This window comes from Venustampulla echinocandica (genome assembly GCF_003357145.1).
Source record: "Venustampulla echinocandica strain BP 5553 chromosome Unknown scaffold_0, whole genome shotgun sequence".
NCBI classification, from domain to species: Eukaryota; Fungi; Ascomycota; class Leotiomycetes; order Helotiales; family Pleuroascaceae; genus Venustampulla; species Venustampulla echinocandica.
Window position 1 is genome coordinate 2,409,041 of NW_022474205.1, and position 25,748 is coordinate 2,434,788.

General features: G+C 47.8%; 11 protein-coding genes across 11 annotated transcripts; 6 read left to right on the forward strand and 5 right to left on the reverse strand.

Moving 5' to 3' along the window:
• Positions 1-26: 26 nt before the first annotated feature.
• Positions 27-1,999, forward strand: BP5553_00744 (Uncharacterized protein; the record flags this gene model as incomplete). Its single annotated transcript, XM_032009367.1, has 8 exons — positions 27-114; positions 169-798; positions 852-1,106; positions 1,164-1,309; positions 1,368-1,507; positions 1,558-1,688; positions 1,739-1,893; positions 1,943-1,999. 8 exons carry the CDS (start codon positions 27-29, stop codon positions 1,997-1,999), a joined length of 1,602 nt encoding a protein of 533 aa, XP_031873421.1.
• A 2,559-nt stretch (positions 2,000-4,558) lies between these two features.
• BP5553_00745 (Acyl-CoA N-acyltransferase) lies at positions 4,559-5,367 on the forward strand (the record flags this gene model as incomplete). The annotated part of the gene is made up of 3 exons (XM_032009368.1): positions 4,559-4,595; positions 4,662-4,951; positions 5,011-5,367. 3 exons carry the CDS (start codon positions 4,559-4,561, stop codon positions 5,365-5,367), a joined length of 684 nt encoding a protein of 227 aa, XP_031873422.1.
• A 263-nt stretch (positions 5,368-5,630) lies between these two features.
• Positions 5,631-7,281, reverse strand: BP5553_00746 (uncharacterized protein; the record flags this gene model as incomplete). The annotated part of the gene is made up of 2 exons (XM_032009369.1): positions 5,631-6,694; positions 6,765-7,281. The coding sequence occupies 2 exons, from the start codon at positions 7,279-7,281 to the stop codon at positions 5,631-5,633; spliced, it is 1,581 nt and encodes a 526-aa protein (XP_031873423.1).
• Positions 7,282-9,325: 2,044 nt separating this feature from the next.
• BP5553_00747 (uncharacterized protein) lies at positions 9,326-9,934 on the reverse strand (the record flags this gene model as incomplete). The annotated part of the gene is made up of 1 exon (XM_032009370.1): positions 9,326-9,934. The coding sequence occupies one exon, from the start codon at positions 9,932-9,934 to the stop codon at positions 9,326-9,328; it is 609 nt and encodes a 202-aa protein (XP_031873424.1).
• Positions 9,935-10,794: 860 nt separating this feature from the next.
• Positions 10,795-11,067, forward strand: BP5553_00748 (uncharacterized protein; the record flags this gene model as incomplete). Its single annotated transcript, XM_032009371.1, has 1 exon — positions 10,795-11,067. One exon carries the CDS (start codon positions 10,795-10,797, stop codon positions 11,065-11,067), a length of 273 nt encoding a protein of 90 aa, XP_031873425.1.
• Positions 11,068-11,413: 346 nt separating this feature from the next.
• On the reverse strand, positions 11,414-13,429 carry BP5553_00749 (PX protein; the record flags this gene model as incomplete). The annotated part of the gene is made up of 6 exons (XM_032009372.1): positions 11,414-11,590; positions 11,642-12,244; positions 12,290-12,670; positions 12,721-13,232; positions 13,279-13,326; positions 13,393-13,429. The coding sequence occupies 6 exons, from the start codon at positions 13,427-13,429 to the stop codon at positions 11,414-11,416; spliced, it is 1,758 nt and encodes a 585-aa protein (XP_031873426.1).
• Positions 13,430-13,846: 417 nt separating this feature from the next.
• Positions 13,847-14,470, reverse strand: BP5553_00750 (Uncharacterized protein; the record flags this gene model as incomplete). The annotated part of the gene is made up of 2 exons (XM_032009373.1): positions 13,847-14,326; positions 14,378-14,470. The coding sequence occupies 2 exons, from the start codon at positions 14,468-14,470 to the stop codon at positions 13,847-13,849; spliced, it is 573 nt and encodes a 190-aa protein (XP_031873427.1).
• A 1,244-nt stretch (positions 14,471-15,714) lies between these two features.
• Positions 15,715-17,938, forward strand: BP5553_00751 (Uncharacterized protein; the record flags this gene model as incomplete). Its single annotated transcript, XM_032009374.1, has 3 exons — positions 15,715-15,963; positions 16,016-16,821; positions 16,873-17,938. The coding sequence occupies 3 exons, from the start codon at positions 15,715-15,717 to the stop codon at positions 17,936-17,938; spliced, it is 2,121 nt and encodes a 706-aa protein (XP_031873428.1).
• A 1,596-nt stretch (positions 17,939-19,534) lies between these two features.
• On the forward strand, positions 19,535-20,297 carry BP5553_00752 (Uncharacterized protein; the record flags this gene model as incomplete). The annotated part of the gene is made up of 2 exons (XM_032009375.1): positions 19,535-20,044; positions 20,172-20,297. 2 exons carry the CDS (start codon positions 19,535-19,537, stop codon positions 20,295-20,297), a joined length of 636 nt encoding a protein of 211 aa, XP_031873429.1.
• A 1,076-nt stretch (positions 20,298-21,373) lies between these two features.
• On the reverse strand, positions 21,374-22,689 carry BP5553_00753 (uncharacterized protein; the record flags this gene model as incomplete). The annotated part of the gene is made up of 3 exons (XM_032009376.1): positions 21,374-22,391; positions 22,445-22,488; positions 22,546-22,689. 3 exons carry the CDS (start codon positions 22,687-22,689, stop codon positions 21,374-21,376), a joined length of 1,206 nt encoding a protein of 401 aa, XP_031873430.1.
• Positions 22,690-23,465: 776 nt separating this feature from the next.
• Positions 23,466-25,119, forward strand: BP5553_00754 (uncharacterized protein; the record flags this gene model as incomplete). Its single annotated transcript, XM_032009377.1, has 4 exons — positions 23,466-24,341; positions 24,405-24,430; positions 24,501-24,589; positions 24,656-25,119. The coding sequence occupies 4 exons, from the start codon at positions 23,466-23,468 to the stop codon at positions 25,117-25,119; spliced, it is 1,455 nt and encodes a 484-aa protein (XP_031873431.1).
• Between the last annotated feature and the right edge of the window lie 629 nt (positions 25,120-25,748).

Genomic DNA, 25,748 nt, shown 5'->3' on the forward strand with positions numbered 1-25,748 from the left:
ATCGTGATTGGCATAAGCTGGCCAACATGAATGCTCTCCACCAGCATGTCCAACAACTCTCCATCCTGGCGCTGTTTGAGATTGTCGCACTGCTCATTTTATCAGCAGTAACGGGTGAGCTGAATTGGGGGTGTTTCTGAGGCCCTCCATACTGAGTTATTATCGCAGGTATCTGTTGGACGTACCGTAACCGGGGTTTCTGGTCCTCGTCGTCGGCCAACTCACAGTTCATTCCCGGGCCGGAGGGGAAGCTATTCAAAGGCAGTTCTGGAGAGCTCCAAACCAATGGCGCTGCCAGCTGTAAGGCATGGTACTCTCTGTACAAACGATACGGGCCTGCTTATGAGATGACCATTCCCTTCTTTCGCTTGCACATCATTAATCACCCCACCTACCTTGAACATATCCAGAAGCACAATAGCAAGAACTACATACGCGGCAAATTCATCCGTAACGTCTTCGGACCACTTCACAGATCCGGAATCTTTATTGTTGACGGCAAAGAATGGCAGTTCCAGCGCAAAGCAGCCACACGCGCTTTCAGTAAGCGGAACTTTGAAACTCACATCACGAAGTCCCTTCACCACTGGCTCGATATCCTGATTGGTCTGCTCTCAAATCTGGCCAAAGAACAAAAAGAATTCGACTTTCAAGAACTGATGGGGCGACTCATGTTTTGTCTGTTCTTGCAGATCGCTTTCCACGAGGACAAACTTGGCCGAGATATTCTGTCGAAAGACCCCGACTGTCTTAAATCCACCCCTGATTACATTCAGGCATTCGATCAAGCGGCCCTTTGTACGTCGTGGTCTTTCCACATATGACACCGCAGTGAGATCTGACATTTCTAGGCTTTGATCGGAGGAGACGTGACCCATTGTGGCGAATTAGCGAGAAGCTATCTGGTGAAGATAAAATTACCAAGAGAGCCGCAGACCTCTTTTATGCCAAGATCGATGGTCTCATCAAGAAACGTCTTGATGCGATGAAGAATGGCTATACGCCTGACCCCGACGCCGGAGTTGATCTTCTAGATCTCTTTGCACAGTCAACAACTGATCCATACAAGTTGGGCGGAATGGCATTCTCATTCCTATCAGCCGGACGTAAGTCATAAGCCATGGAACATAAGCACCCAGCAACTGACTCTCTTTCAAATACAGGCGATACAACCGCATTCAGTCTTTCGTGGCTGATGAAGGAGATACATCATAGCGAAAATCAACATCTTGATGCCGCAAATAAGATACGCGCTGAGGCTGGTGAACTTGGTCTCACTCATGAGTATCTACGTTATGGAGATGCGCCAGTATGTCAATTGCCTAACCCAATTTTGAAGTATTGACCACTGACCAAACGTCTTCAAGAAATTACGATTTTCCAATGCGATGTGGGACGAGACAGCTCGCCTGGATACAGTCTCTCCTGCTGGCCAAATGGAGGCAGCCCAAGATGACATACTCCCTGCAGTGCCCGAACTCAACATGCCCCCTCGCTATATTAAGAAGTATGTTTACCTTCAGGGCTATCAAATTAATCCTAACAAACCGTGAGCAGAGGTGATATCGTGAGCTATCAGAATTATGTGCTCTCTCGGATGCCACAAGTTTGGGGAGATGACGCTGCTGTCTTTGACCCCTACCGATGGATTAATGAAAATGGGGATGCAGTCTCGTACAGCCCATTCAGTCAGTTATACCTCGTATTATGTGAGCGGTACTGACGTTGCCAAACACAGAATATCACTCTTGGAATGCTGGACCGCGCAGCTGTCTCGGACGTGCTCTTGCCACGTATGAGGGTATTGCTATCAGCACTGCAATACTCGACCATTTTGATGTGCTCCTTACAGATAACCATAAGAAATACGAGCCGCTTGCGGCTTTGAATATGGTAAGTTATCTCTACTACTAAGCCACTAGTGAAGCTAATAAATTGGTAGGGAATTAAAGGTGGTCTGCGCATGAGAGTAAAGGAGAGAGCTTCTAGGATCTGTTAGCTCTGTTAGTCGAGAGTTGCTATAGGTCGCTTTCCTAAGTATCGCGCCGTCCCTAGGCTGCTCGTAGATAGGATACATCCTCTTATAGTTGATTCAAAACATCACTGTGTACGAGCAGGATACCCTGTTGTCTCTACACATTATAGTAAAGCTCTTGTAGCTCTTACGGCCACGATACTGTAGAATCGTCCTTAAAAGTCATAGGCGAACGGCGCCACTTACGTGAAGACATAACAGTGCCATCATATTCTTCTTTTAAAGCTAAAGCAGACTATACTTCACGTAACTCTGCCTCTAGCTACTATACCCTCTCCGTCGTATCGTACTCTAGTGGCATACTACGTGGAAGAGCGTAACTTAGTGTAGCACAATATTGCTCGCTCTCCTTGCTTAGTTTGTTTACTAGCTCTAGAATAGAACTAATCTAGCTAAGGTTACAGACGTTCAGGTCTTCGTGGACAGACGTGGCGGTGATATAGTAGAGCAAGATCTTCCTGTTCACTCTATGTCGCCTTAGGGTCCCGGCTAATGCTGTGAGATCGAGAGTTAGCAGCGACAGGGAGGATTCGTGGCAGAGGTTCCACACTACGTCGTTAACAGTCTAATCTATCGGATCATTGATCACGTTCGTGGTTAGAGATGTAACGAGCGGCTGGCTCACTACTGGCCCGCCCAGCCTAGCACTTACAACAACCTTCACAACATCTTTTTCCAGAATATTCTAAGCTAGAGGGATCTTAATCTTTGTTTGAGGGGTCGAGTTACGACGTGTTTTGTGGGACGGTATATGGATTAGCGGAAACGGTAGCGAGGTTTCTGTTTATGCTCTTAGATTAAATTCCGAAGTAAAAAGGGTAAGAACAGTAGCTTACTAGGGCTCCTATGTATAGTTATCTCTATACCTAAGGGGACATCGTAGAAAAGTGCGAGGAGAGTGGGAGTGTGGTGGGGTGGAGTTGCAAGGTATCACGTGAGCGTGCGACAGGGGGGAATAGGGGTATAAAGGGGGCTTCGGCATACGTGTATTCTTATTCTCTCTCTAGGCAGCTACAACTCCAAAACCTTGATTCACAGTCAAGCACTTCCACTCCTTTACAACATAGGCGAGGATGCTATCTGACGAGGATGTGCCTAGCCCTGTTCTGTTGAGTGTGTCGAGGATGTAACTAACTTGTTGGAGCATTTCGCTTATGTCCTAGTGATGTCCCACAGCTGGCCGTTGATGTGAGGAAGGCCCCTAGGTGAAGTGGTGGCTATCTCTACAGGTGCGGCGTAGTATAGTAACATGAGTAGAGGGAGGGTCGCCGTCTAGTACGCTCACGAGAAACGGTAATAAAGCCACCGTTCCTTACTAGTAGCGTAGACTGTACCGTTACAGTGGAAACTGTTGCACTACGCTCTAATTAGCTAGCTTACTCGCTTACCAGGAAGTGATCCCCACCAGGGCTGGGTTCCTGAGAATACCATCTCTTTCTCCAATAATACACGCATCCCACAGAAACCCTTTTAATCCTTAGTGCGAGCTCGAGACGTTATCAAGGCGCCGCGCCTGTCTTGATCATAATCTCCTTTAGCATGGCGTCTCCCTCACGCCTCTGATGTCATTTCGCATTCCACGGGTCCGCCGTTCTTCACTGAGCGTTTTATCAGTCTCACACCCTCCCACTACTGTTACACCTTGAATTCACATGGTGCGTAAGGATCCAGCGTTGGTGTCAGTATGCCTCAGGCACCTATTTGTCGATAATAAGTGCCGGTTACAGCCCCTCTTGGATCTATTGGAGATCACGATGATCAGTGGTAATTCTTACGTATGAACTCCAAATGACAGAATCAAAGACAATCATTACTCTCCTTAGTAATTAGTATGACCCGCGATGATGGAACAACAAATCGCGCATCTCAAAGACACAAGAATTACCAAGCTTGGGTCATTCCAATCACCTGACTTATAGACTCATTTGCCTATATATACCTGGCTTTTGTCCCATGGTATTAGGTTAATTAATTAATATAATTACTTTAATTCCATGACCTATTGTGACCAATCAACTGCCTTCAAGTTGATCCACTATCTTTGACAGTTGGGAAGGGAAAGCAACTCTGGAGCTAGTCGGACTGAGGGGAAAGCAGCGATGGATTTATACTTGAGGTCTGCTCGAAGGCGGCGGCGCCCGCTCTCCTCACCCTGCTCGGGTGAGCGCGGGTGATTGGGTGAGGCGGGAGAGCGCTCAGCACGTTTCTGCCATATTATTAGCACTTATTGGAGTTGCAGAGGTGTCGTCCAAACAAAGTGTCTACACCAACTCAATTTGGTATAGCGTTGGCCACCTGCCCTTTTGTCCACTCCACCGTGCGCAGGGAGCGGTGCAATGGTTCTCCCGCCTACTACGTACAACTGCTCCGCCGATATGCCGGGGCGAGAGAGACAAAGGAATTCCTGGGATATAAGAATCTAAAATAGCGATCTAGTCATGGAACCATTCTGAAGCCGGCTCTTAGAACATCTTTTACCCCGACAATATATCCAATTTCGAGTAAATAATGGAACTGGTCGAAATGGCGGGAGAAATATCTATCACAGTTGGTGGCAAAGGTATGTTCTTCAGTGATGCACCATGTGATTACTATCTCAAATGAATTCTAACCCATGTCCCATTAGACCGCGTCAAACCAGCCGCGGCTCTCTTCGCCAAAGCCTTCGAAGATGATCCTATGATTACATACTTGCTCTGTACCATGACGGATGAAAAGCGCATCGCCTATCTCCCAGAGTATTTTGAACGGCTGGCCACCGCGGCGAGCCTGAACGGCGCCTCTTTTCCTGAAGCCGAGGATTGGAAGGCGTGTGGTGGGTTAATCCCCCCCGGAAAGCGAGTGGACAATTTCTGGACTCTCATCCCTGCCGGATTTGCGAGTGTATTGTGGAATGTCGGGTTTAGTGGCTGTATGGTTCGTGTTCTTTGAGACTCTTTGAGGGAGACGTTGGGAGGAGTGCTAACGAAAAGAAGCGCATGCTAAGGGAATTTACACCCCTGGCCGACGCCTGTAAAGAGAAAGGACTTGCTGGGTGCAAAGACTACTACTATGTCTTCCTAGTTGCCACAAGGGAAGATGCAAGAGGAAAGGGGTTGTGCTCAGCCATTATTCGGTATTGGCAGGAGACTGCGGCACGTGAGGGAGTGCCGATTTGGCTTGAGGCGACAACCGAGCATTCTATGCACATTTATTCAAAGTGTGGCTTTAAGATTGTGGAGGAGATGGTTATTGGGAAGGGAAAAGCAGGGAGAGACGGGAAGGAGTGTGTAGGTGGGGAAGGGTTTAAATTTTGGGGCATGGTTTGGTGGCCCGACGAGAAGAAATCATAATAAGGTACCACAAAATATCACAGCTGATAACATGTTAGTATCTTTGAGGTAATGGTGACTAGTTCCAATGGTCTGGCATGGTTTGTGTATGATGTTTATTTTACATGATCCGACAATTGGCAACGGGCGGCTGAGGTATCCCCTGGCATTCGACTTTCTCAAGCCTCATAGAAGGGTTCAACTAGGTACAGTGTGTTGGAAGCTAAGATGTTTCCAGTGACGATAACCAACCTGACATGCCCAATATACCCATTAGACCCGATTCAATAATTTTCGTCAAGCATCTGCAAAGCCTCTTTCGCCAACTCCGCAAGCTGATTTCCCCTATTGACTTGCGGCAGGGGGGTTTGCAGCAGGGCAGGATTCTTTGGCCTATGGTGTTTCTGCCCATGATTGCTTGGAGCAGGAATTTCCGGCTTGTGATGGCTCTGCACACGGCTGTCCAGCCTAGGGTCATTCAGCGACGGTTGTTTCTGTACAAGGTGCGTCTGCACATGATTGATCAGTGCTGGATCGTTCAGCTTATGGTGTTCCTGCCCACGATTGCCCAGCATAGGGCCATCCAGCTTTTGATGTTTATGTACAACATTCATAGGCACACGATTACCCAGGGAAGGATCCATCTGCTGAAGATGCGTAGGCACACGATCAGCCAGGGCAGGGTCCATCCGCTGAAGGTGCGTAGGCATACAATTGCGCCGGGCAGGACCCCTCTGGAGAAGATACGTAGCCACGTGATTGCACAGGGCAGGATCCGTCAGAATAAGATTCATGAGTACAAGATTGCTCTGGACAGGATACATCTGTATAAGGTTCATGAACGCACGATTGCCCATATCAGGAGCCAACCGCATAATATCCATAGCCTTATGATTATCCAAAGGAGGATTTATCTCTACAAGGGTCATGAGCGCACGACGGCTTAGGGCAAGATCCATCCGCACAAGATCTAGAAGAACAGTGCTGCCTAGATCAGGATTCTTCAGCAAAAACTGTAGGATGGCATGATTCTTCTCGGTAAGATGCTCTCGGATGTGGTCCTGCACGGGATCCTTTGGTGTAGAGCTGGTCAATGAATGAGCACGACGAGCCGCCGACGGGTGCAAATGATGCCCCTCATGGTATGCGAGTGGTGGCAGTGGCTGGAAGGCAAGACCATGATGGGCGAACATTTGGTCCAAGAACTGTTCGTTCTGTCCCTCATCTGCGAACGGTGGTATCAAAACGCCCGGCAGTCGTCTAGCCCCAGCTGCAGAGGGACGGTGAATTATTCCATTAGCCAGCGGAAGCTGCGGGTGTTGGCTTGGTGGCATAGATCGGGCACGCGCTATAAAGTATTAGTTGCAATCATTACCCAAGTATCTACAAATGGAATGAGGAATGAAAAAAAGAAATACCTGCAAGGATACCGCTCACGAGCGTACAACCAACCATGGCCTCGTCCGGAACGGTCCGCAGAATCAACCACTCTGAATTTACAGGCCATGCACAAAGCGGCCTCATCGGAACCTCCAGTTTACCAAATTGCGGATAGTTGCTAGCTATACTAGCGCTCTTCTTCTGAATATCCTCAAAGAGCCACATTGTTGCATTTCTTAGCTTCTCATGCGTAGTATCGAACCAGGCCATGTAGCAGTTCTCGTTGCCATATAGCTGTCCAGCTCCGAGGGTCCAACTTTCGGCTTCGTTTATATCTGCGAAGCATGATATGTAAGGACTGGCGATTTGGTAGCCGTTTCGATGTGCATCGACAGATGCGAGGAACAGATTCATAGAGACTGTCTTGGAGTAGCTAGATGCTAGGTCCCCGGCAATGAATCCGACCTTGGGAACCCAGGTGGTGTTGCTGAAGGGGGTTATGACGCGGAAGAGGTACCGAGGACGTTTGGATTTTTGGGTCCAGTCGTAATCCATCGTTGAGGTTTGTAGGCAATCGAGGAAGACTGGTGTAAGGGAGGGGGCTGAATAGAGCACCTAAAGCTGGGTGTTTCGAGATTTTGTATGTTATGCAGTCGCGATGAAAGATGAGGAAGATATACTTCTGTTCTGCCGCTCTTATTTAACCCCCACTAGTTTAAGTGCAGTGAATGGGTTCTGAGCGTGGGCGGCCGGAAAAGGGGTGACGGTACGTTGTTGTGTAAACAATCGCAACGACTTTTAAGTGAATGGCTGTAGCTTGAGCAAAGGTATTTTGTGTCATCTCATGCACTATATTAGTTACATTGAGAGTATTGTAGTTTCTATGAGGGCCACCAACCTAAACTTCAGAAACCTAGTTCCTATAGCGAGAAGCCTACCGATGTGACAGTATACACATGAGCGTAGATGGGGCCTTGCACCTAGAGAATGTCCCTGCCATAACATTTATCACTCAAAATGGAATATCTAGTCAGGGCATCTCCATTTCGGCCATATGTATTTCTTTAACGAGTTGAGATTGGCAGAAACCATGCCTTTTATGTTAATCCGGAATTTGAACACCCGTACCATAGCCAAGTAAGATACAAGAGAATCAACTCGGTAGGGCCAACAACGGAGAATCTAGGGCTAATTTCCAGTAGTTTCCGCTTTAGTGTCTCAGGAGAACCTGGGCATAGCCAGGATGAGAGCATCATCGCTCTGTACTATTGTCTGCTTCTCGGATTTTGATGCATCCAAGTCTGGTAGTTTCGAAATTGAGGTATATTGATGCACCTGTCCGCAAATCCTACTAGGATGTCCTATTACCCTCTACTCCAGTATAGATTCTGAGCCCAAGCTTCTCTAGAGATGGTAGCAACGCGTTTACCAAGTTCCACGAGGTGAAATATTGGTACCTTGCCTTGTGGACCAGTAACGACGCAAAAATAATAACATTGCGTAACATGCCCTGGAGCCTTATTCAATCAAGATTGTCAATAAATCTATATGGTAGATGCCACTGCAACCGATTCAATAAAATCAGATCCGGTGGAAAGAGAAGCTCATGATAAATGACAGGGCCTGATTGAGAAAAAGGAATCGAAGCGGTATATTTGGACATGGCGGTTACTCAAATTTTTCTGGTCGAGGAAGCCACATCAAAAGCCGAGAAATACAAGTGTAGCTCCAGTGGCAGCGTTATATTGCGGAAAATTGACGTTGGATTTGAAACTTCCGATGTATGAGTTTGTCAACGTAAGACTTTCCATGATGGAATTTTACCTCGAATCCGGGCTGCGACAAGACTGAATGCTGCTAGTGCTGAACCCTTGTTGGGAATTGAGTGTGGCTGGCCGGAGGTGAGAGTGAGTGGGAGGATTTCAATTGATAAACATGGGCTTGCAATACAGCAGCCTGTCTTAGCACGAGTCGGATGCCGGAATAAGGAGGGTGGTGCAGCTCAGTGACTTCATTCAAGTAGCAAGGTCGGTATGTTCTCATATATCGCTTTAACATCGCTTCCAAACAGCGTGTTGCCTCGTCTGACTTAAAGTCCGGTTCTGGCTACGACTTGCATGGATATGTGATGTAAATGTTACAAGTAGCGTGCAAGCCAGCTGGCAAAATGGTCCTTCGACAGTAAATTGTTTAGGTCTTCGGGACTCGTAAATCTGTGCCGACAAAATCGGCAATTTTGAAGAGACGATCCATTGGGGTCTTTTCAGTGATGAACCCATTTTGCCAATAGTTGCAATGTATATGTGGGTGGAGAGTTTTTACAGTATAATAGTTCCGTTTCCAAATCTGGGCTGTCGAGTTGTTGATGAACTCTAGACGCAGCTGGCTTTCACAAGTCAAGGAGCTCGCCAGCTGTCGTGAATTCCGAAGATGAGAGTTCGACAGACGACATGTATATCCTTAATAACTCCACACATTCTAGAATGTAACGCAACGGCAGCTTAGTGTAAGGTGCCACCTCTGTCCTGAAGGTATTTATTATAACTGTCGGCATTAGTCCATGCCAAATTCGGTGTAACCAAGGCGTGCAAACCCATTATTATTGTACAGTCAAATCGTCAAGGCGGTCAACCTCGATGGTGTCCCCAATTAACCTATATCTCCCATCGGCGTAACACAGCCCATGCCATGAGTTCTCAGCCATGGGGTCATCACCCAGAATCTCCGTCACTTCAGCAAGAACAAGCATATGATCTCCTACTCGTATCATGCCCTTGCATTCGCCATCATCATTGCGCAAAACCTCACACCTCAAAGCTTGCATTACACCATCACCATTAAGTCTAGGCAATACTAATCCCTCCATCTCTTTCAATATAACATGCTCCTCTATAATATTCGATTTTTTAAACCCATCTACACCACCACCGCCCTGAGCGAAACCATGCGCAACTTTGCTCCCCGCTTTACTGGCCTCCAGTATATGAATCAGGAAATGCTTGCTTTCCCGAAGAGCATCCAAGGTGCGGGACGGTTGGCGGATGTTAAATGTAATGATTGGAGACGGTGTTAAAGTTAGAGTCGTGAACGAGGACAACGCCATGCCCCGGTATTTCGAACCTGAAGTGTTGCTGCCCTGTGTCGTGGTGGAAACAGCGGGGGAGGTACATGTTGTGAGAACGACGACGGAGTGTGGGAGAGTGCGCATTATTTTGCGGAGGTGGGTGGAGAGCTGTGGCTCCTCGACTTGTATCTGTGGTCTTGCTTCTGCTACAGCTGAAGATGATTGTTGTCTCCTTTGGTTTCTAGCGTGATGGCCGACGGTGGTTGATTGGGCTTTTGGTCGGTCGATGGTCTTTGTATGCAGACATCTTGTAGAATCTATCAATTGAGAAGAAGTCAGTCAAAAAGTAGATTGACTTGGAGGAGACATGCTCTGATTTCGCCTCAGTGATAACCAACATCTGGATCGAGACCACCTATAGAACATCTCAAAGAAACCCCTCCCGGCAGGTATCAACCGTGCCCTCGAGCAATTGACAGCCATCTGGGCTGCACCATTGGGGAAAATCATTGATCTCCGCGGCCTTTCGAGCTTGTAGCTCGAAATATGTCTCCTCCCGCACTAAGCAAGCGCCGACGTTGGAGATGTTGCAGGGATGGCGAAAGTTGCGTAGTCGAGCGTAGCGATGAAGCTATCGCAAAAAAACAAAATTATATTGCCAGCATTTACGGTCAATACCGGTCACCGTACAAGCTCAGAATAATTATTCCTCCACAACCTCAGCACCAACACTCTTCTCACGCCCAACCCAATTGCACTCCTATCATTCGAAAATGTCTCTGCCAACTCGCGCGCTGCCGCGGGCACGCATCTTGCCATCATCAACATATCAACACCAACAACTCCGACACGCAACCCTCCTCCACCGCCCACACATCCCCTACTCCTTCACCCAGCTGGTAACCCTCTCAGACGGATCCACGTACCTAACACGTACCACATCACCAGCGCCCATCTATCGAAGCACACGAGATACACGAAATACCGTGTTATGGCAACCGTCCATGGCGTCGTTGAAGAATATTGAACAGGATGAGGCCGGACGGCTGAGGGCTTTTAGACAACGGTTTGGTCGTGGCTGGGATTTAGACGCCCCTGAGGATGAAGCTGCGAATTCCAGTAGCGGAGATGCGAAATTGGAGAGTGCTGGGCTCCATGAGGATAGTTTGATGGATTTGATCAGTGGTGCTGCGGGTGTTCAGGTGGATTCAGGGAATGCGGAGCCTGCAAAGGAAACCGAGATTAAGCAAGCGACTGGGAAGAAGGGTTCGAAGTGAGGTACTGTAACGATCATTCGGACAAGTGCTAGGATGATAGGATAGGAGGACTGTACGATTGGTATGGTGTATGGATTGGATGTGCGGATGGGCACAATGGAGCGATGTATGAGTAGAGACCATGTCGCAAAGAATAGTGTGGGGGACAAGAGAGCCCAAGGATCGCACATTGCATACATAAGGAAGGCGTTTTTTTAAGATAGGGGATGGATGGATTATTTTCCCCCGAAGACAGTATCTCATCCTGGTTGCCCATCTGAATAAGAGCCTGATTCTCATCAAGGAGATAGCCTCCGTTTAGAACTAACTGGAATACATCTTGTGAACCATGCCCCGTAGCAATTTATCAATCCGACTCCTCGCCCGTCGCAACAGCGCCCCGTTGCTGCGAATCTACGCGTGTCTCCCCGGAGAGCCTCTCAGCCGATGCACGTGCAGCCGGCTCCACAGGGGGTTTATAAAAGGCATTCGCATCTTCCTCCGCATCGAGTTGCATTAAGTAAGTTTCCCATAGTTCGATAAGCTGGCGAGAAAGTCAGCAATACCCAATAAGAAAGATATGATCGAAACTGACCTCCTTTTGTGCCTCAACAGCACTTTCCAAGAATGTCTCCACTGCGCTCTTAAAATCTTCGACCTTTTCGCGTTCGAATCGTTCAAGTTCACTCCGCATTAAACGACCCATATCCTCAAACAGTAGCCTTGCTTGATGCACTTTGCGCTCCGCATCCGCTACATCTGCATGCATTTGGGTTAGTCGATCTTGTTGGGTCTTCCCTTGACGCAACAATTTCTCTTGCGTAACTTTGCGCTTTTGCAGCTCTGATTCGGCGGAATGCCAGGAATGATATGCCTTCTGGCGAGAGCCAAAGGCTTGCTTGATGCTTCCGATTAATCGTATGTATTCATCAATGGTGATACCAAGTGTCAAAACGTCTTGCTGTGCTTGGCGATCATAGAGCTCCCTTATACGGAGTTGCAAATCCGAAAGTCCCTCCAATGGACCTGATAAGTATGGGGAGAGCTCAACCATGGAGAGTGCATGGAGAGAGTTAGAAAAGTCACCTGCTGCCTCGGCGATTCCTTTTCGTTGGGTGACGACAGTATCCATTGCCTTTAATAGCGCTTTGAGTTGGTTCTCAAGAGCATCAAGGTATATCCGGCGGTCATGGAACCACTACAGGCATTAGCAGAATATTTCAATCTTAGAAAATATCCTTACATCATCTTGCTCCACGAATTTCCCTCCGCCGCCAACAGATATACCCAGTCCACTGAACATGCCTTTGCTCTCGCTAAGGCCAGGCTCTTTCCGCTCCTTGTGCTTCACATCCACATTAAAAGCCTCACTCTCGAGAAACAACTTCAGATCACCATCGTGCTGAAGAGTAGGGTGTGTAGCAGTCTTGTTTAGCATTCTCTCAAGAGCCGCCCTTCTTGACTCAACAAAATTAGTGTCGAATCGACCAACAGCCTGCTTCTCTGGTGGCGGGGGAACGACGATTCCGGGGTTGCTCGCATGCAAAGAATTGTAAAGCCATAAGAAATCCCGGTATCGCCGGGTAACCGCAAACTCAGGTTGCCGATAGGCTTTTGAAGTAGTCTGTAATCTATTAGTTCACATAGTCCGATATTATGAAAAATGCATCTTACTTTCGTTCGAACAAGATATACAATATGCGAGCTTGTCAAGTCTCCAACCTTGTGTGGATCCCCAACCGTAATCTCAAATGTAGGCTTCGCAGCTTGCTCGATAGTAACACTAGGCTGGGTCTCTCTTTTCACGGGGGTGCCCTGTGAAGGTTGAACTGGAGGCGGAACCCTCGACCCAGTAGAGGCCGATTCGAGGTCCTCGTTCAAATCTACAGAGTCCAACATGCTCCTACCTATCGAAGGTTGCGAAGACGCCATAGGCTGCCTAATATTGTGCGTTACCACCTGCTCCTTCTGCGGTGGTATCGGGGGCTCATCCGGCTGCGTCGTTGGCGCATTGTCGCCTAGTGGTCCCAAAGGTCCTAGAGAATCATCGAGTGCTTCAAGGTGTACTTGTTGGGCGACTGCCCGGCGGGGTGTACGCGGTTGTCGTCCGCGTCCTAAGGGCGATTTTATGGCTTGGGTTGAGGCTGGTTCGAGAGGCTCAGGCGCCTTCGACTTCGAGGATGAGTCTAACAATGGGTTAGAGGAACTTGTATGCCGGAATTCGTTGCATACCTGTGCCTTCTGGAGCTTTGGCAGTTGGGGGGGATTGTGAAGGAACATCTTCGAACACATGTCAGCAATTTGTGGGATTCTAATTTAGATTCAGGATTTTAGGGATTTACATACCGCCCCAGGGCGAATCTCCGCCGACGTCAATGTCCATTATTGTAGAGGGCGACGATAGAAGCAAGGTGAAGTGGCGAAATGTTGATTCTGGAGCTTCTGGTCGATCGGCTGGGGGATGGTGGCTTGCGTCGTAACGCCAAGACTGATTGTGGCTCTGTGGCGCAGGTACGTAGTATGTAGCACATGCTGAGCTCCAATGCGGTAAACAAAGCAATAGAATTATCAAAATGCTTTACAAGATTAGCGGGCTATACTTGAGAAGTTATCGCTATACTCAAGTGCTTAAACAAGACTAAACTCTCTCGTAGAGAGTAGGTACCTCGGTAAAGCTAAATGGTTGTTTTGTCTTCAACAGTTTGGAAACAGTGCTTATTATCTATAATAATAAAGCGCCCGCTTCGCCGCAATGCGCATATACCGTGCTTGAAGCCAACGTTGTTGAGCGCAGATCTACTCAGATGGCCATATATTCATCCTCGCCTCCCTCTGTCCTCTCTTTTCCGGCATCGTTAGATAATCCGTTCTGGGAACCCTCCAAGCCCTCCACGAAACCCCTCGCCTTTCCCCAGAGTTCAGCTTCCATATCTCTCTCCACTCGCCCGCTCCTACTATTCAGCCAGCCAATATCCAACTTCCCCATTCCGCCCTCGGCAACAGTTGCCTCGGTAGGTACAGTTGCGCGAGCGCTGCCCATTGCCGGGCCATCATCTGTTTGTTTCCCCTTGGCTTTGGTTTTCTCGGCGGGTATGATATCTGCCTCTTCTAAACCATATATTTGTCTCTTTAGCCCTACATCGACAGTCCGAAGGGCTCTCAAATAGGCGTTTGAGGCTGTTTCAAAGGCTTCGCGACGCTCGGATGTCCTTGACGCTGATTGTGCGGAAGTGAGTGTCTTGAGCGCCAGCCCAGCAGATTGGAGAAGTTGGGTTATGCTCTATAGACATTTAGATACAGTTCTCCTCATCGTGACATTCTTCCTGTTCACCTTGTCGATATCATTGAGCTGCTGGATTCGTTCAGCTTTGGTAAATGGCTTGAAGGCAGGAGGTTCTGCTTCTCCGGAAACCAGCAGAGACATAGTTCTTAGGAGGAGGAAACGACCGGGAGCGCGTAGTTAGCGTTGAGTAGAGAGAGCTTCTCAGGCTTGTCAATCTTAAGGCAATGTGGGGAGATCGTGGGACCAAGAAGCTGGAGTCGCTTACCTTACTCGTATGCGGCTCTGCGGGAAAGTACATTAGCGCGACTAGGGTCCCAACATCGAGCACAGTCGGAAAAGCATATTGCATCCATCCTGCATGTCTTCATAAATTCTATTTACCACGTTGCGCATCTACATCTAGCCTAGGACATAATTACCGGGCAAAGAACTCTTTTATCCCTTCCTGTATCGGGTGTACTGGGGGGGGTGCGGAGGGATTCGTTTAAACTGTGAGCGACAGATCAGTGATGAATTGCGAATTGTGAAGCGGACGGTGCCATCATGTCGAATCATCCGCCTCCGGCCAATGGTCCTCCAAGTGCTGGAATGGGGATCCAGCACCAACCCAGTGGTCAAGGGCAGCCTTCACAAGGCCAAAACATGTCATCACAGAATCTAAATCAAATAGTAAGATCTCCGGTTTCCTAAACATGAATTTATTGAGCACAGAACATGCCGAGAATACTTTGCTACATCGTTCTCAACGGAAGCAAGTGCAGAAGTAAGCCTGATATTAGCCATATTTGGGACTTTGTACTAGACAAAGCAATTTTGTTGTGTTTTTGGTATCCCAAACCACAATATGCTATTTCACTTGAGCCTCAGCAAAGTGGCCCAGACCTGGAATAAGGAATAAAGGGCTCAGGAAGTGCAGCCTTATGTGGTTTCCATTTCCTTCCTGCAAAGTGGGACTGTTTTGTGATAAGATCATATATGGTTGTGCAACCATGCTCTCCGCATCAAGACAGCCATTGAAAACAGAACAGCCTCCTCAAATATGTGCGCTAGCAAACCCTCCTACTGTTTTACCCACTGCCCTGCTGCGGTTGGCAAACAACTTATACCGTATATGCTGTCTTGTAGCATTCGCTGTTACTTTTTGTTTATGGAAAGGCTTGTCAAGTCAAGGGGGGGAGGGGGGGGGGCTCTTGTCGCTGAATCATGAGCGCTATGAAGTCGCCGCTCTGTTCCGCCGAGATCTCTGTGTCCATTGGGCGTCCTCTTTGCTTTTCACTCGAGCCTGCTCCTTCCCAAACCTGTTGCCACTCCACTATTTGGTCGTCGGCTTCCTCACGTTTCAACCCTCCTTAACCCTTTACATCCCAGCATTCTACATGTCTAAAATGGCTTCAACTTCAATGAAAGGTCTTAGCGACAAAGAAATACAAGCTAAAATTGACAAACAGGTGATCGAGTACCTCATCAAAAAGGGCTACACCAAGACTGAGCAGACCCTCCGCCAAGAGTCATCGCATCTCGACAAAGATGGCAAGCCCATCCACGAGAGAGTCGAGGATTTGGGTACTGCTAAATTCGCGAGAGCCTTTCACTTACTCAGCAATTGGGTCGATTCAAACCTCGACGTCTACAAAGTGAGCTTTTGTGACCCCATGGACTAGTCATCGTCATACTAAAATGAAGCAGTTTGAATTACACCGGCTTCTATGGCCGATGTTCGTTTATTCATACTTCGACTTAATAGTTCATGGCTTCGCCACCGCTGGGGAAAGTTTGTTCCGGGAATTCTCTCACCGCTTTGAAAAGAATCACCATGACGAACTCCAAATTTTTCAGACCGTCAAGTTACCTCAACACGTGCTTGAGAACACTACCACCAAGCTCTATTTGGACAACAAGTACCGCATACCACTCAACATCCACTGCTATTACAATCTTGTCACCTTCCTGGAATCTAACGGCAAGGTTGGTGGTACCGTGATTCTCTACCTCCTGCAGACGTACTGCGAAGTGCGCGAAACCAGCCGAGGCCCTATCGACCAATTCAGCTTTGAGGCTATCATCAACCAATCTAAGGGTGTTGAGGGCGACGAGCCGGATTTTCAAGAAGGCATCCCGGGAGCATTCACTGGGGTTATCAACAGGGATATGATGAATACCACTTACGTTCTCCGACTGGGCATGATGCCGATGGAGCCCGAACTTGCACAAGATGTTCGAGCTGAGTTGGAGGAGGAAGATGCCAAGCATGCACCCGGACCTGGTCAGCTTTCCTTGGTTGAGGAATTTGATCAGAACATTAAACGCGAAGAAAGCACCGATGCACCCAGCCGCAATGAAATTCCATTGCCACCATCGCGTGCTCGAGACGTCGTCATGGAGGTTCAGAAGGTCAAAGAAAATAGAGACCGCTTTAGGATTGAGGGTCGCACCGGCGGGGTTGGAGTTGGCGTTTCTGTCTGCATCTTTACCTTCCATAATACACTTGACAGGTAAGCTGCCCTCTATCCAAGCAAGTATTGGCCATGCTCATATACAAATAGTATCACCTGCATCGAATTTTCTGATGATACGAACCTTGCTGCTGTCGGTACCGAGGAGTCTTATATCCGTGTTTGGAACCTGCATGGCGATGTTCTCACTTCAATTCGGCCGAGTGATACAACTAAGCCAAGCTCCCGCCGTCTTATTGGCCATTCTGCCCCCGTTTACAGTGTCTCCTTCTCTCCCTCAATCCTCGGTCCCGAGGATGCCGACGACACTGTACCATCGACTGCCCCGAGACTCCTCTTGTCCTCATCATCTGACAAGACCGTTCGTCTTTGGTCCCTCGAGACTTGGACTTGCCTAGTTGTTTACAAGGGCCATGAGGGTCCAGTCTGGAATGTACGCTGGGGACCGTTTGGCCATTACTTCGCAACTTCCGGCTGGGATCATACAGTTCGAGTCTGGGCCCAGGATCACATTTCCTACCTCCGCATGATGGTCGGTCACGATTCAAGCGTCAGTCAGGTCGCCTGGCATCCAAATGGAGCTTATGTCTTCTCCGCCAGTGACCAAGTTGACAAGTCCGTCCGTATGTGGGCCTTTACAACTGGAGATTGCGTCCGAGTGTTTACAGGCCATACGGAGAACGTCACCAGCCTCGAATGCAGTCCAAACGGAAAGATATTGGCGTCGGCAGATATTGGAGGAAGCATTATTCTTTGGGATCTTGCCAAGGGTACTCAAATCAAGCGGTGCCGAGGCCATGCGAAAGGTGGAATCTGGTCACTCTCCTTCAGCGTCGAATCCACTGTTCTAGTGTCTGGAGGTGCCGATGGCACTGTTCGCGTTTGGGATGTCGAAGTTCCTACCGATCCATACAAGGATGGTGGTAGCGAGGTTATTGGTACTGGAGGACAGGCAGATGCAACTCGAATCACTGGCGCCGCTGCTGCTGGATCACAACCTACTACTGCAGCTGGAGTTGGTAGCAAGAAGAAGGGGAAGGAAATTACTATCACTCCTGATCAAATTAGCGCATTCCCAACCAAAAAGACACCAGTCTATAAGGTTAAGTTTACGAGAATGAACTTGATTATGGCTGCTGGATGCTACATGCCGTGAGCGAGCAGGTGGTGGGTCGTGGAATGGTGGAGAAATAGTGCAGCTTTAGAGAGGTTATTTGCAAATGGTTCCGGCTCGCATTGAGATATGGAAGGAAGCCGCAAAACAGGAAGGCTATCCAGACATACGGGGTTGCGTTATGCCAACTTAGTTCGATCTTCCGCCATCAGACAGAGAAGGGGGCGTTTTCTCATTTTGAGAGTTTGCCTCTTTCTACGTCACAAGGCATAGATAGGTCGACAATAAAAGAAAATGAATGAAATCCTACCTTACTATACCACTCTGTATGTGATCTCTTAGGCTCTTACGACTATTAGACATATAGTTCAACTCTCCTTCGATTTTCTTTCATCCGTGAACTGAATTGATTGGTCCATAGCGCCCTGAGTTCTGTGATGGACGGGGCTCGAGCGAGAGTTTTCTTGATCTGAAACATACGCATGTCGTCGTACGGTGGTACCTACTTTACCGAGCGCAGCCCGTATACTTAAGGTAGTACATAATACAATGTTATCAGCGCACTAGGGTCTCAAAATTCAGTTCCTGCCTTGCCACTCCTTCACCTCGTCACCACTACTCCGGCAACCGAACACAAAAGTCAAGGGACGTTGTAAGGAGACCTACTCTGTATATCTCTTGACATGGCTCTTTTCTTTCGAGGAATATCGAAACTTCCGGGAGTTGCGTTTAGCACTTTTCGCACGACTTATCTACGGTTTACTACTGCTTTGCTTGGGGTCGTTAGTACAGCCCACTGGCAAACGCTATATTATTTTAGCATTCTTCTTTTACTATCCACATTTACAACGTAGAGATTGCGGCAATAATTAGATCGCCTTGCGAGCGATGCGACTTCGTGTGATAAGGCTTATTAATAACCTGCCTAGCGGCAGGGTTTACTTCTTGATGGATGGTATCTCGGTATGTGCAAATGTAACGTGAAGGATGGCGGAAGCGTTCGTCAGAAGTTTTCTATGGGCCAGGATGAATGTACAAAAGTTTTAGGAAGATTGACGCGGCTCAATTGTTTCCCCAGTCATGAGGACTTGGCCGGCAAGTGTCAATCTGGATAAATGACGAGAGAATTTGTCATGGTGCTCTTTATCCTATACTGGAATGACACTTCCTAGCGATTACGGATAACTTTATTCTAACCCCAAATGCTTGTTAATCTGAGATCTAATACTCCGTACCAAGCATCTTGATGACGGGGTACATCCGATGCGGGACCCTGGCGGGTTAGCAAATTGCAATCTATATCCACGAACTCAACGGGAACGAAATGCTCCCTCACTGTAGTCGACCGCACGGAAACATCAATTCCGGCTCCAATGTGCCGTCCATATTATATCTGACCGCCAGTCAAGTGACATCTAACCTTTTGGCTTCCCCTCTCAAGTACCGGTTGCATGCACAGCCTGATCCGAAAAACGCCGAATCTTTATAGCAAGTTGAAGGAAGGGAAATACTCCCGGCGAGGTATAAGTATACTACAGCAGCTCCATCTCCTTTATTTCACGAGAATAAGCTTCAACCTCTAATTCCATCCTTCTATAACAACATTTACCCTACCAAAATTTCCATCCCCTCACAATCATGCGTCTCCTCTCAGTCAGCACCGTTGCAGCTTTGGCAACTACCGTTCTCTCCCACGGTCTCATCACCAAGCCCAATTCTCGTGCACCTGGCGCAGCTTCCCTTGCCGCTTGTGGTGCCAGCGTAGTCAATAACATCAAAGGTGACAACACGTCACACGTGGAAGGGCTTCCCGAAGCCGCAGCCAAAGACAAGGCTTACCACGCCGACCAATGCAACCTATGGCTCTGCAAGGGTCTTCAATTCGGGGATAATAAGGACAACGTGCAGCAATGGACCACAGGACAAAAGGTTCCCATTGATGTTTATATCCGGATTCCACATAAGGGCACGGCGAATATTAGTATCGTTGATACCAAGACAGACACCTATGTCGAAGGGGGCAGTAACCTGCTGTATTGGGGGGACTACGCGGATGAGAAGGTGAAACCTAATTACCCAGCGAACCAAACCAGTTTCTCGGTGACAGTGCCAGATCTTGGGGGGAAGTGCCGTGTTGCTGGAGATTGTGTAAGTACTCCTAGCTATTTAACCTCCTTACCTCTTACCCTTTCGAATTTTTGGGGAGGATGGGAACTGGCATCTTGAAAACCCATGGCGGTTAGAAAGCTAGTACTAACGCCAGTTTCATCAATAGGTCCTCCAATGGTGGTGGTACGGTACGGGAGCTAGGCAGACTTACGAATCATGTGTCGATTTCGCAATTGTTGATGCGGTGGCTGCTGCACCTAAGCTCGCGAGATCGAGGTTCTGGAACTTTTAAATTGCTAGAATTGCGGTTGCATGGATAGGAAAGGAGGAATATATTCCAACCAATAGAAGGTCGGGGGGAGGGGGGGTTGGTGAAGTATCAAGCTTGAGGAACCAGTCATCCGTGCTTCATTGTCAGAGAACTGCGATGTTCGCTCTTTGTATATAAACATATTGTATGGGACAGGATCAGTAATATCAATTTCAAAACTGTTGTTCCAATAACAAAGCTGAGTACCGCGATGTCAAGTTGAATGCGTTGTTCCAACTTAGATCTGCCTTTACACACTAGGTTGGCCTAGTGATCGGATATCTCTCAAATCGACCAGAAATATAATCGGATTGATTGCTGTAGAGCCCGGTGCAATTATCATAACCTAGTTTCATGTCTTCCCGATACTGCTCTAATTACTTTCCGTCGTTGTACGTTTTATATATTCGATCTTAGACAAATGCTGTAACTTGCATCGCCAACTACCTCTACCGTTCTGAGCGGTGGTTTTTGATCTAGAACGGGGATATTTCCGTATATCCTGCCCGTATCCCATTCGCAGATAGCTATAGAAATTTAGAGAAAGATAGAAGGAAAGTCAAAACTTAAAACGAGCGAGAATTCCACTCATTCTCTCAACTAAGATCAGACATCCTGTATCACTTAGTGGCTCTTGCATCAAAACTCGGGTATTGTGACGCAGAAGGAAGTATGAAAGATAGAAACCGTGGAGTGGAACATATCTACGAGGAGATTTTGCCATCGATGAAACCACCTTTACAGAACAGAGGGGCGAGATCTGACAGCCTCCAACTCAATGATGGATTATCTGATGAAGTAACTTAGGTATGGCTGCTACTGTGGGAGAAGGAATGGTGTAATGCAATACGCAGAACAGAAGAGGTAAAGCGAATGTTGATAAGAAATAGTGTCTTGTGCTCCAATCACTCTAATATTGATATCATCTGGAGTTATGGCATAATTTACCCCGCAACATATGCCAAAACTGAACCTGCGGTTCACGAATGAGCTCCAACTTCACCAAATATTGTTAAAAGACTCTACATATATAAGGCAAAGGTGATTTGAGATTAGCCTCATGAGACCTTTGATGCAGCGGTACTATCCCCAAGTTCTATTGCATCGTTAATGATCTTCATCATCCGTATCCGATTAATCAATCCTGGGGGTGTCTTAGCAGGCCCAGTCATCGTCCTCTTAGGGTTCGCGCTGAACTGTTCCCAGAATGCTGTGTAGCGGGCAACCAAATGACCTCTTAAGGGTACCTTGAGCAATCTTTGCACGGCGCATTCGATGAACTGGTGCTCTATCAAGTTACGAACTAGCGTTCTCCAGTCAAGTCCCAATCCCCTCCGTAAGCTGCGCTGTAGTTCACGACACTTTGTAGCATCGAGATCCCAAAGGAAGGGTACCAAATTTCCAGAAAGCAGTTGATCTCGCCAGAAGCTTTGGGTGACAGGTAGACGATTGGACATGATGCGGCTTGTGCGATGGAGTCGGAGGATCGATGAGCATGGTAGATTTGATGTTATCCTGTTGAGCAATTCCATTGGAAACATCTGTAGTGTTGAACGTTTGATACCCTGGTCCGATCTTGGGGGGAGTGTGACTACTTCCAGTTGAGGCTCTGATTCCTTTATAACAAAGGTCTTCAAGCTTGAGAGCACGTATTCTGTTAGATTTGGAATGTTGAAAGGGTCTGCAGACAGGAAATCCCAGTAGTTATAGTGGTAATACCAAGAGCCGAGAGCCCCGTAGTATCCATGGCTCCATAAAACACCCTTGTAGCAGAGCCCATGAGGAGGTCTTGCTTTCCGTAAGTCTTTGCGGAGGAGATATAGAATTTGGTAGAAGCGCTGAATGACAGCCAAACTTGAGATCGGTCGGTTGGGCTCTAACCGTAACCTACTACCTAGAACGTATTCTACAAGCGTAAGGCATCGGAAATGGACGGGAAACCATTGGAAATCATAATCTTCTGGCAGGTATTCGTCATCTTCAGAATTGAAGGAAAGATGGCGTTTAATGGCCACCTCCTCGCCTTGTAAAGTGGTAAACACGCAGTCAAATACATCTGACCGGTTGCTACCCAGTCTAATTCCCTATTAGGAATGTAATACCCAAGGTTTTGAAACCCCGTAACTTACTCGAATGACTCCTTGCCGAGGGCACAGTGGCCGGTTTGCGTCCACTGTCAGCGCCGTCAACATCGATTTCAAACTTTCTTGATATGCGGAAGCATACGAACGTCAAGCAGCTCCGGGGAGAAGTCGTCCGCCTCCCCGTCGTGAATCATCTCATCATCACCATTAATGAACTGAACATCACCCAAGCCAAGGGCGGGATCGCCAGAACCATTCAGATCCAGTCCGCAGACGCAGCAGTACCCCATTTTGGTAGTCACTGGTTTGTTTTGCAAAGCCGATTCGATGGGACATGCTTGTCCAAGTCCGCAGCCTCGCAACTCTGATTATAAGATGCAATGGAAACGAGAGGGGGAGAATATGTTGTCGAAGGCTCGGTATATGGCACATTCTTGGGCGAATTTGGTGCAAAGCGCTTTTCGCTAGAAATATCAGGCACCTACAGCCTTTACCTAGGTACCTACCCTATGTACCTATATATATCTCCGATATCGAGCTTCTATAGTATTTCTATACACTAATCTAGATAGTGTAAATATCTTAATTTCGGTTAGATATTTATATAACCTGAATATCTCAATTCTAGTAAGATATTTACACGATATCAGATTTATATCTAGGTAATAGCCGTTGGGCCGTATAATACTGGCGAAAAAGAGTTTTGCACTAAGGTCGCCTAAGAATGCGCTATAATTGGAACACTGTGCGGGAAATACCCTCTGTCATAGCAACCTGACTCCGGCGACTTGAAACGCGAAACCCGGGGCAGAGATGTTTGATACAACGCCCCCGAAGCGTGCGATAGGCAGGTGAAGCCCCATGTGTGTCGCAGGTCTATGCACTCCTGCAAAGACCGGGCTGGATGGGTCTACTGTGTTAACCTTAACTTGCTTAAGGTTCCTTCCATTTCCTCTATGAATCTAGAGTAGAGCTTCTACTCTACTGCTACAATCACATCCCATTTCCTAATTTTCTTTCCTTCTTTCTTTGATACCGACGTTTGCATTCAAGATCGCTGGCGATTATGCTTTTCAATTACCTGTTCGTAATCGAGGTGCTGGGCGTGACAGCGGTGCTGGCAGGAGGGAGCGAAATTGAATTTGGAGGACGAAGCGATCTGCGACTGAAATACTCCGTCGATGGGCCAGGGCACTACAACGGAAGCAACCATATTTGTCAATTGCATGCTCAAGCTGGCCAAATAGCACTCTTGTCCCTCAATCACCAGCGCCATGACCAACACAACTATGTACCGCTGGCTGATTCTCTTCACACCTGCCCGAAGGTTTCCACGGAGCCTATAAAATGGCCAGCCGGTGCCGAGAATTCCTCGACGCACATCCCCCTATGTACAAGGTTACCAGAATCCTATGATACGCCAACTAGAACGTCTTGGGGAGCGGAATCACTGCTTGCAGAGCAAGGAGAACCATACTGTCTCTTCACATCCACCTCCTTTTATGACGGAAGAGGCATCTCCGTCCTAACGAAACCATCCATTGCAAGACAAATCATGTCGATGCCAGTGTTCAATTTGGGAGCCGCCCCAAAACTATTTCAAAGCGCACCCCCGCCATTTGAGATTAAATACGTTCAAGGGAAGGGGATGGGCGTCATCGCAAACAGAACTATCTTCCGCGGCGAGCGTCTTTTCGCCCGTCCAATCGTTGGCATATTCCATAATGATGCATTTTTGGATATGGAGATGGAAGAGTATGAGTTGAGGACGACATTGATCGAGCGAGGGGTGGATCAACTACCAGACGATGCCAGGGAGCGGGTGAATGCAATGATTGGGAAGGCAGGAGCGAAAAATGACCTTGTAGGGAAGCTGGATGTGAATGCATTTGCAGAGGATTTCGGAGGCGAGGAGCATAGCATTGTAGTGCCAGAGACAGCGGTAAGTCGATCACTCGAGGATTGGCGACGAAGGTTGGAGAAACAACAAGCTAACGCGGGGTAGAGGATGAATCATGATTGCAGGCCGAAGTGAGCTTTACATCCAAACCCCCATTCTTAGAGAAGAATCATCCGCTAATAACTAATCTTTACTCTCTAGTACGATGTATTACTTTGACTCGGAAACCCTCGTCCATTATACGCATGCATCGCGCACAATAAACGCGGGAGAAGAGATCACAGTCACTTGTAAGGCATCAAAATGTAGACTCGGAGAGTTAGAAACATATACTGATTGTGGACTTAAACTATCAGATATTGATCCTCTAGAATCACGAGCAGATCGGCAAGTGCGGATACAAAATTCATGGGGCTTTGAGTGCACTTGCTCTCACTGCTCACAAACACCGCTCCTGACTGATGCATCAGACGGTCGAATCTCTACCATTAATCGGATCTGGGACCAGCTACGCATAAATTTTAGTGGTGAAAAGAAGGATGGTGAGGTCCCGGAGGTTGAAATGATAGAGACGATGGTAAGTATGTATGAGCAAGAGAGATTGTACGCCCATATTTCCGATGTGTGGGTGTGGGCTGCGAAAGCGTACAAGAAAGCGGGCAAGAAGTGGGAAGCTCTGAGATGGGCTTACCAGGCAGAAGAGGGTGTCCTGCTATATGACGGGCCGAGGAACCCAGATCTAGAGAGAATGGGGGATATTATTTATGAAATGAGTATAGAGTTGGGGTTGGAAGAAGAAGATAATGACGATGACAATTAATAGACCATGAAAGGAGTTAGATGATGATAATATAGTTCTTCAACACAAATACAATAAGGGCCCAACTCATTGAGGGTTATAGGAACGACCGAACTCTAACTTTAGAGCGTCATACGACTCCTAGGAGACTCCTTGACAGTGCCACCAGTGCCGTTCTTAGGGCGATTCGAAGGGCCAGACCACATAAATGTCCCTCACTCTGTCTGTCGGACCTCCAGGCCGCTGTGTGGTGTTTCACTTGCTCTGGAGAACGGGCACAATGATAGCGATGGGGATGCCGTTAACAATTTAGGAGTCGGGCACACACCCATTTAGAGCTTTATGGCCTTGATTAATGAGTCTTTCCAATAGATAGATCGCAAACCTTGAAATGGCCCCTTGCGGCGTATGATCACATGATACCAGACACGTCAATGTACCTTACCTTACCTTAGTCTCAGCATCGATGACCGAATTTTGCCTCCGTGCGAGTACTGCCTTTGCAAAGAATGATATATTATATACAGTATATCGCCTTCATTCTTTGACTCTGTGGTTTGCGGACATCGAGCATTCCTCTCTACGAAGGAAGCCCTCTGGAAGCTGGGTGTGGCTGGTGGAAGGCTCTAGAAACGAGGCTGCAAAAAGGG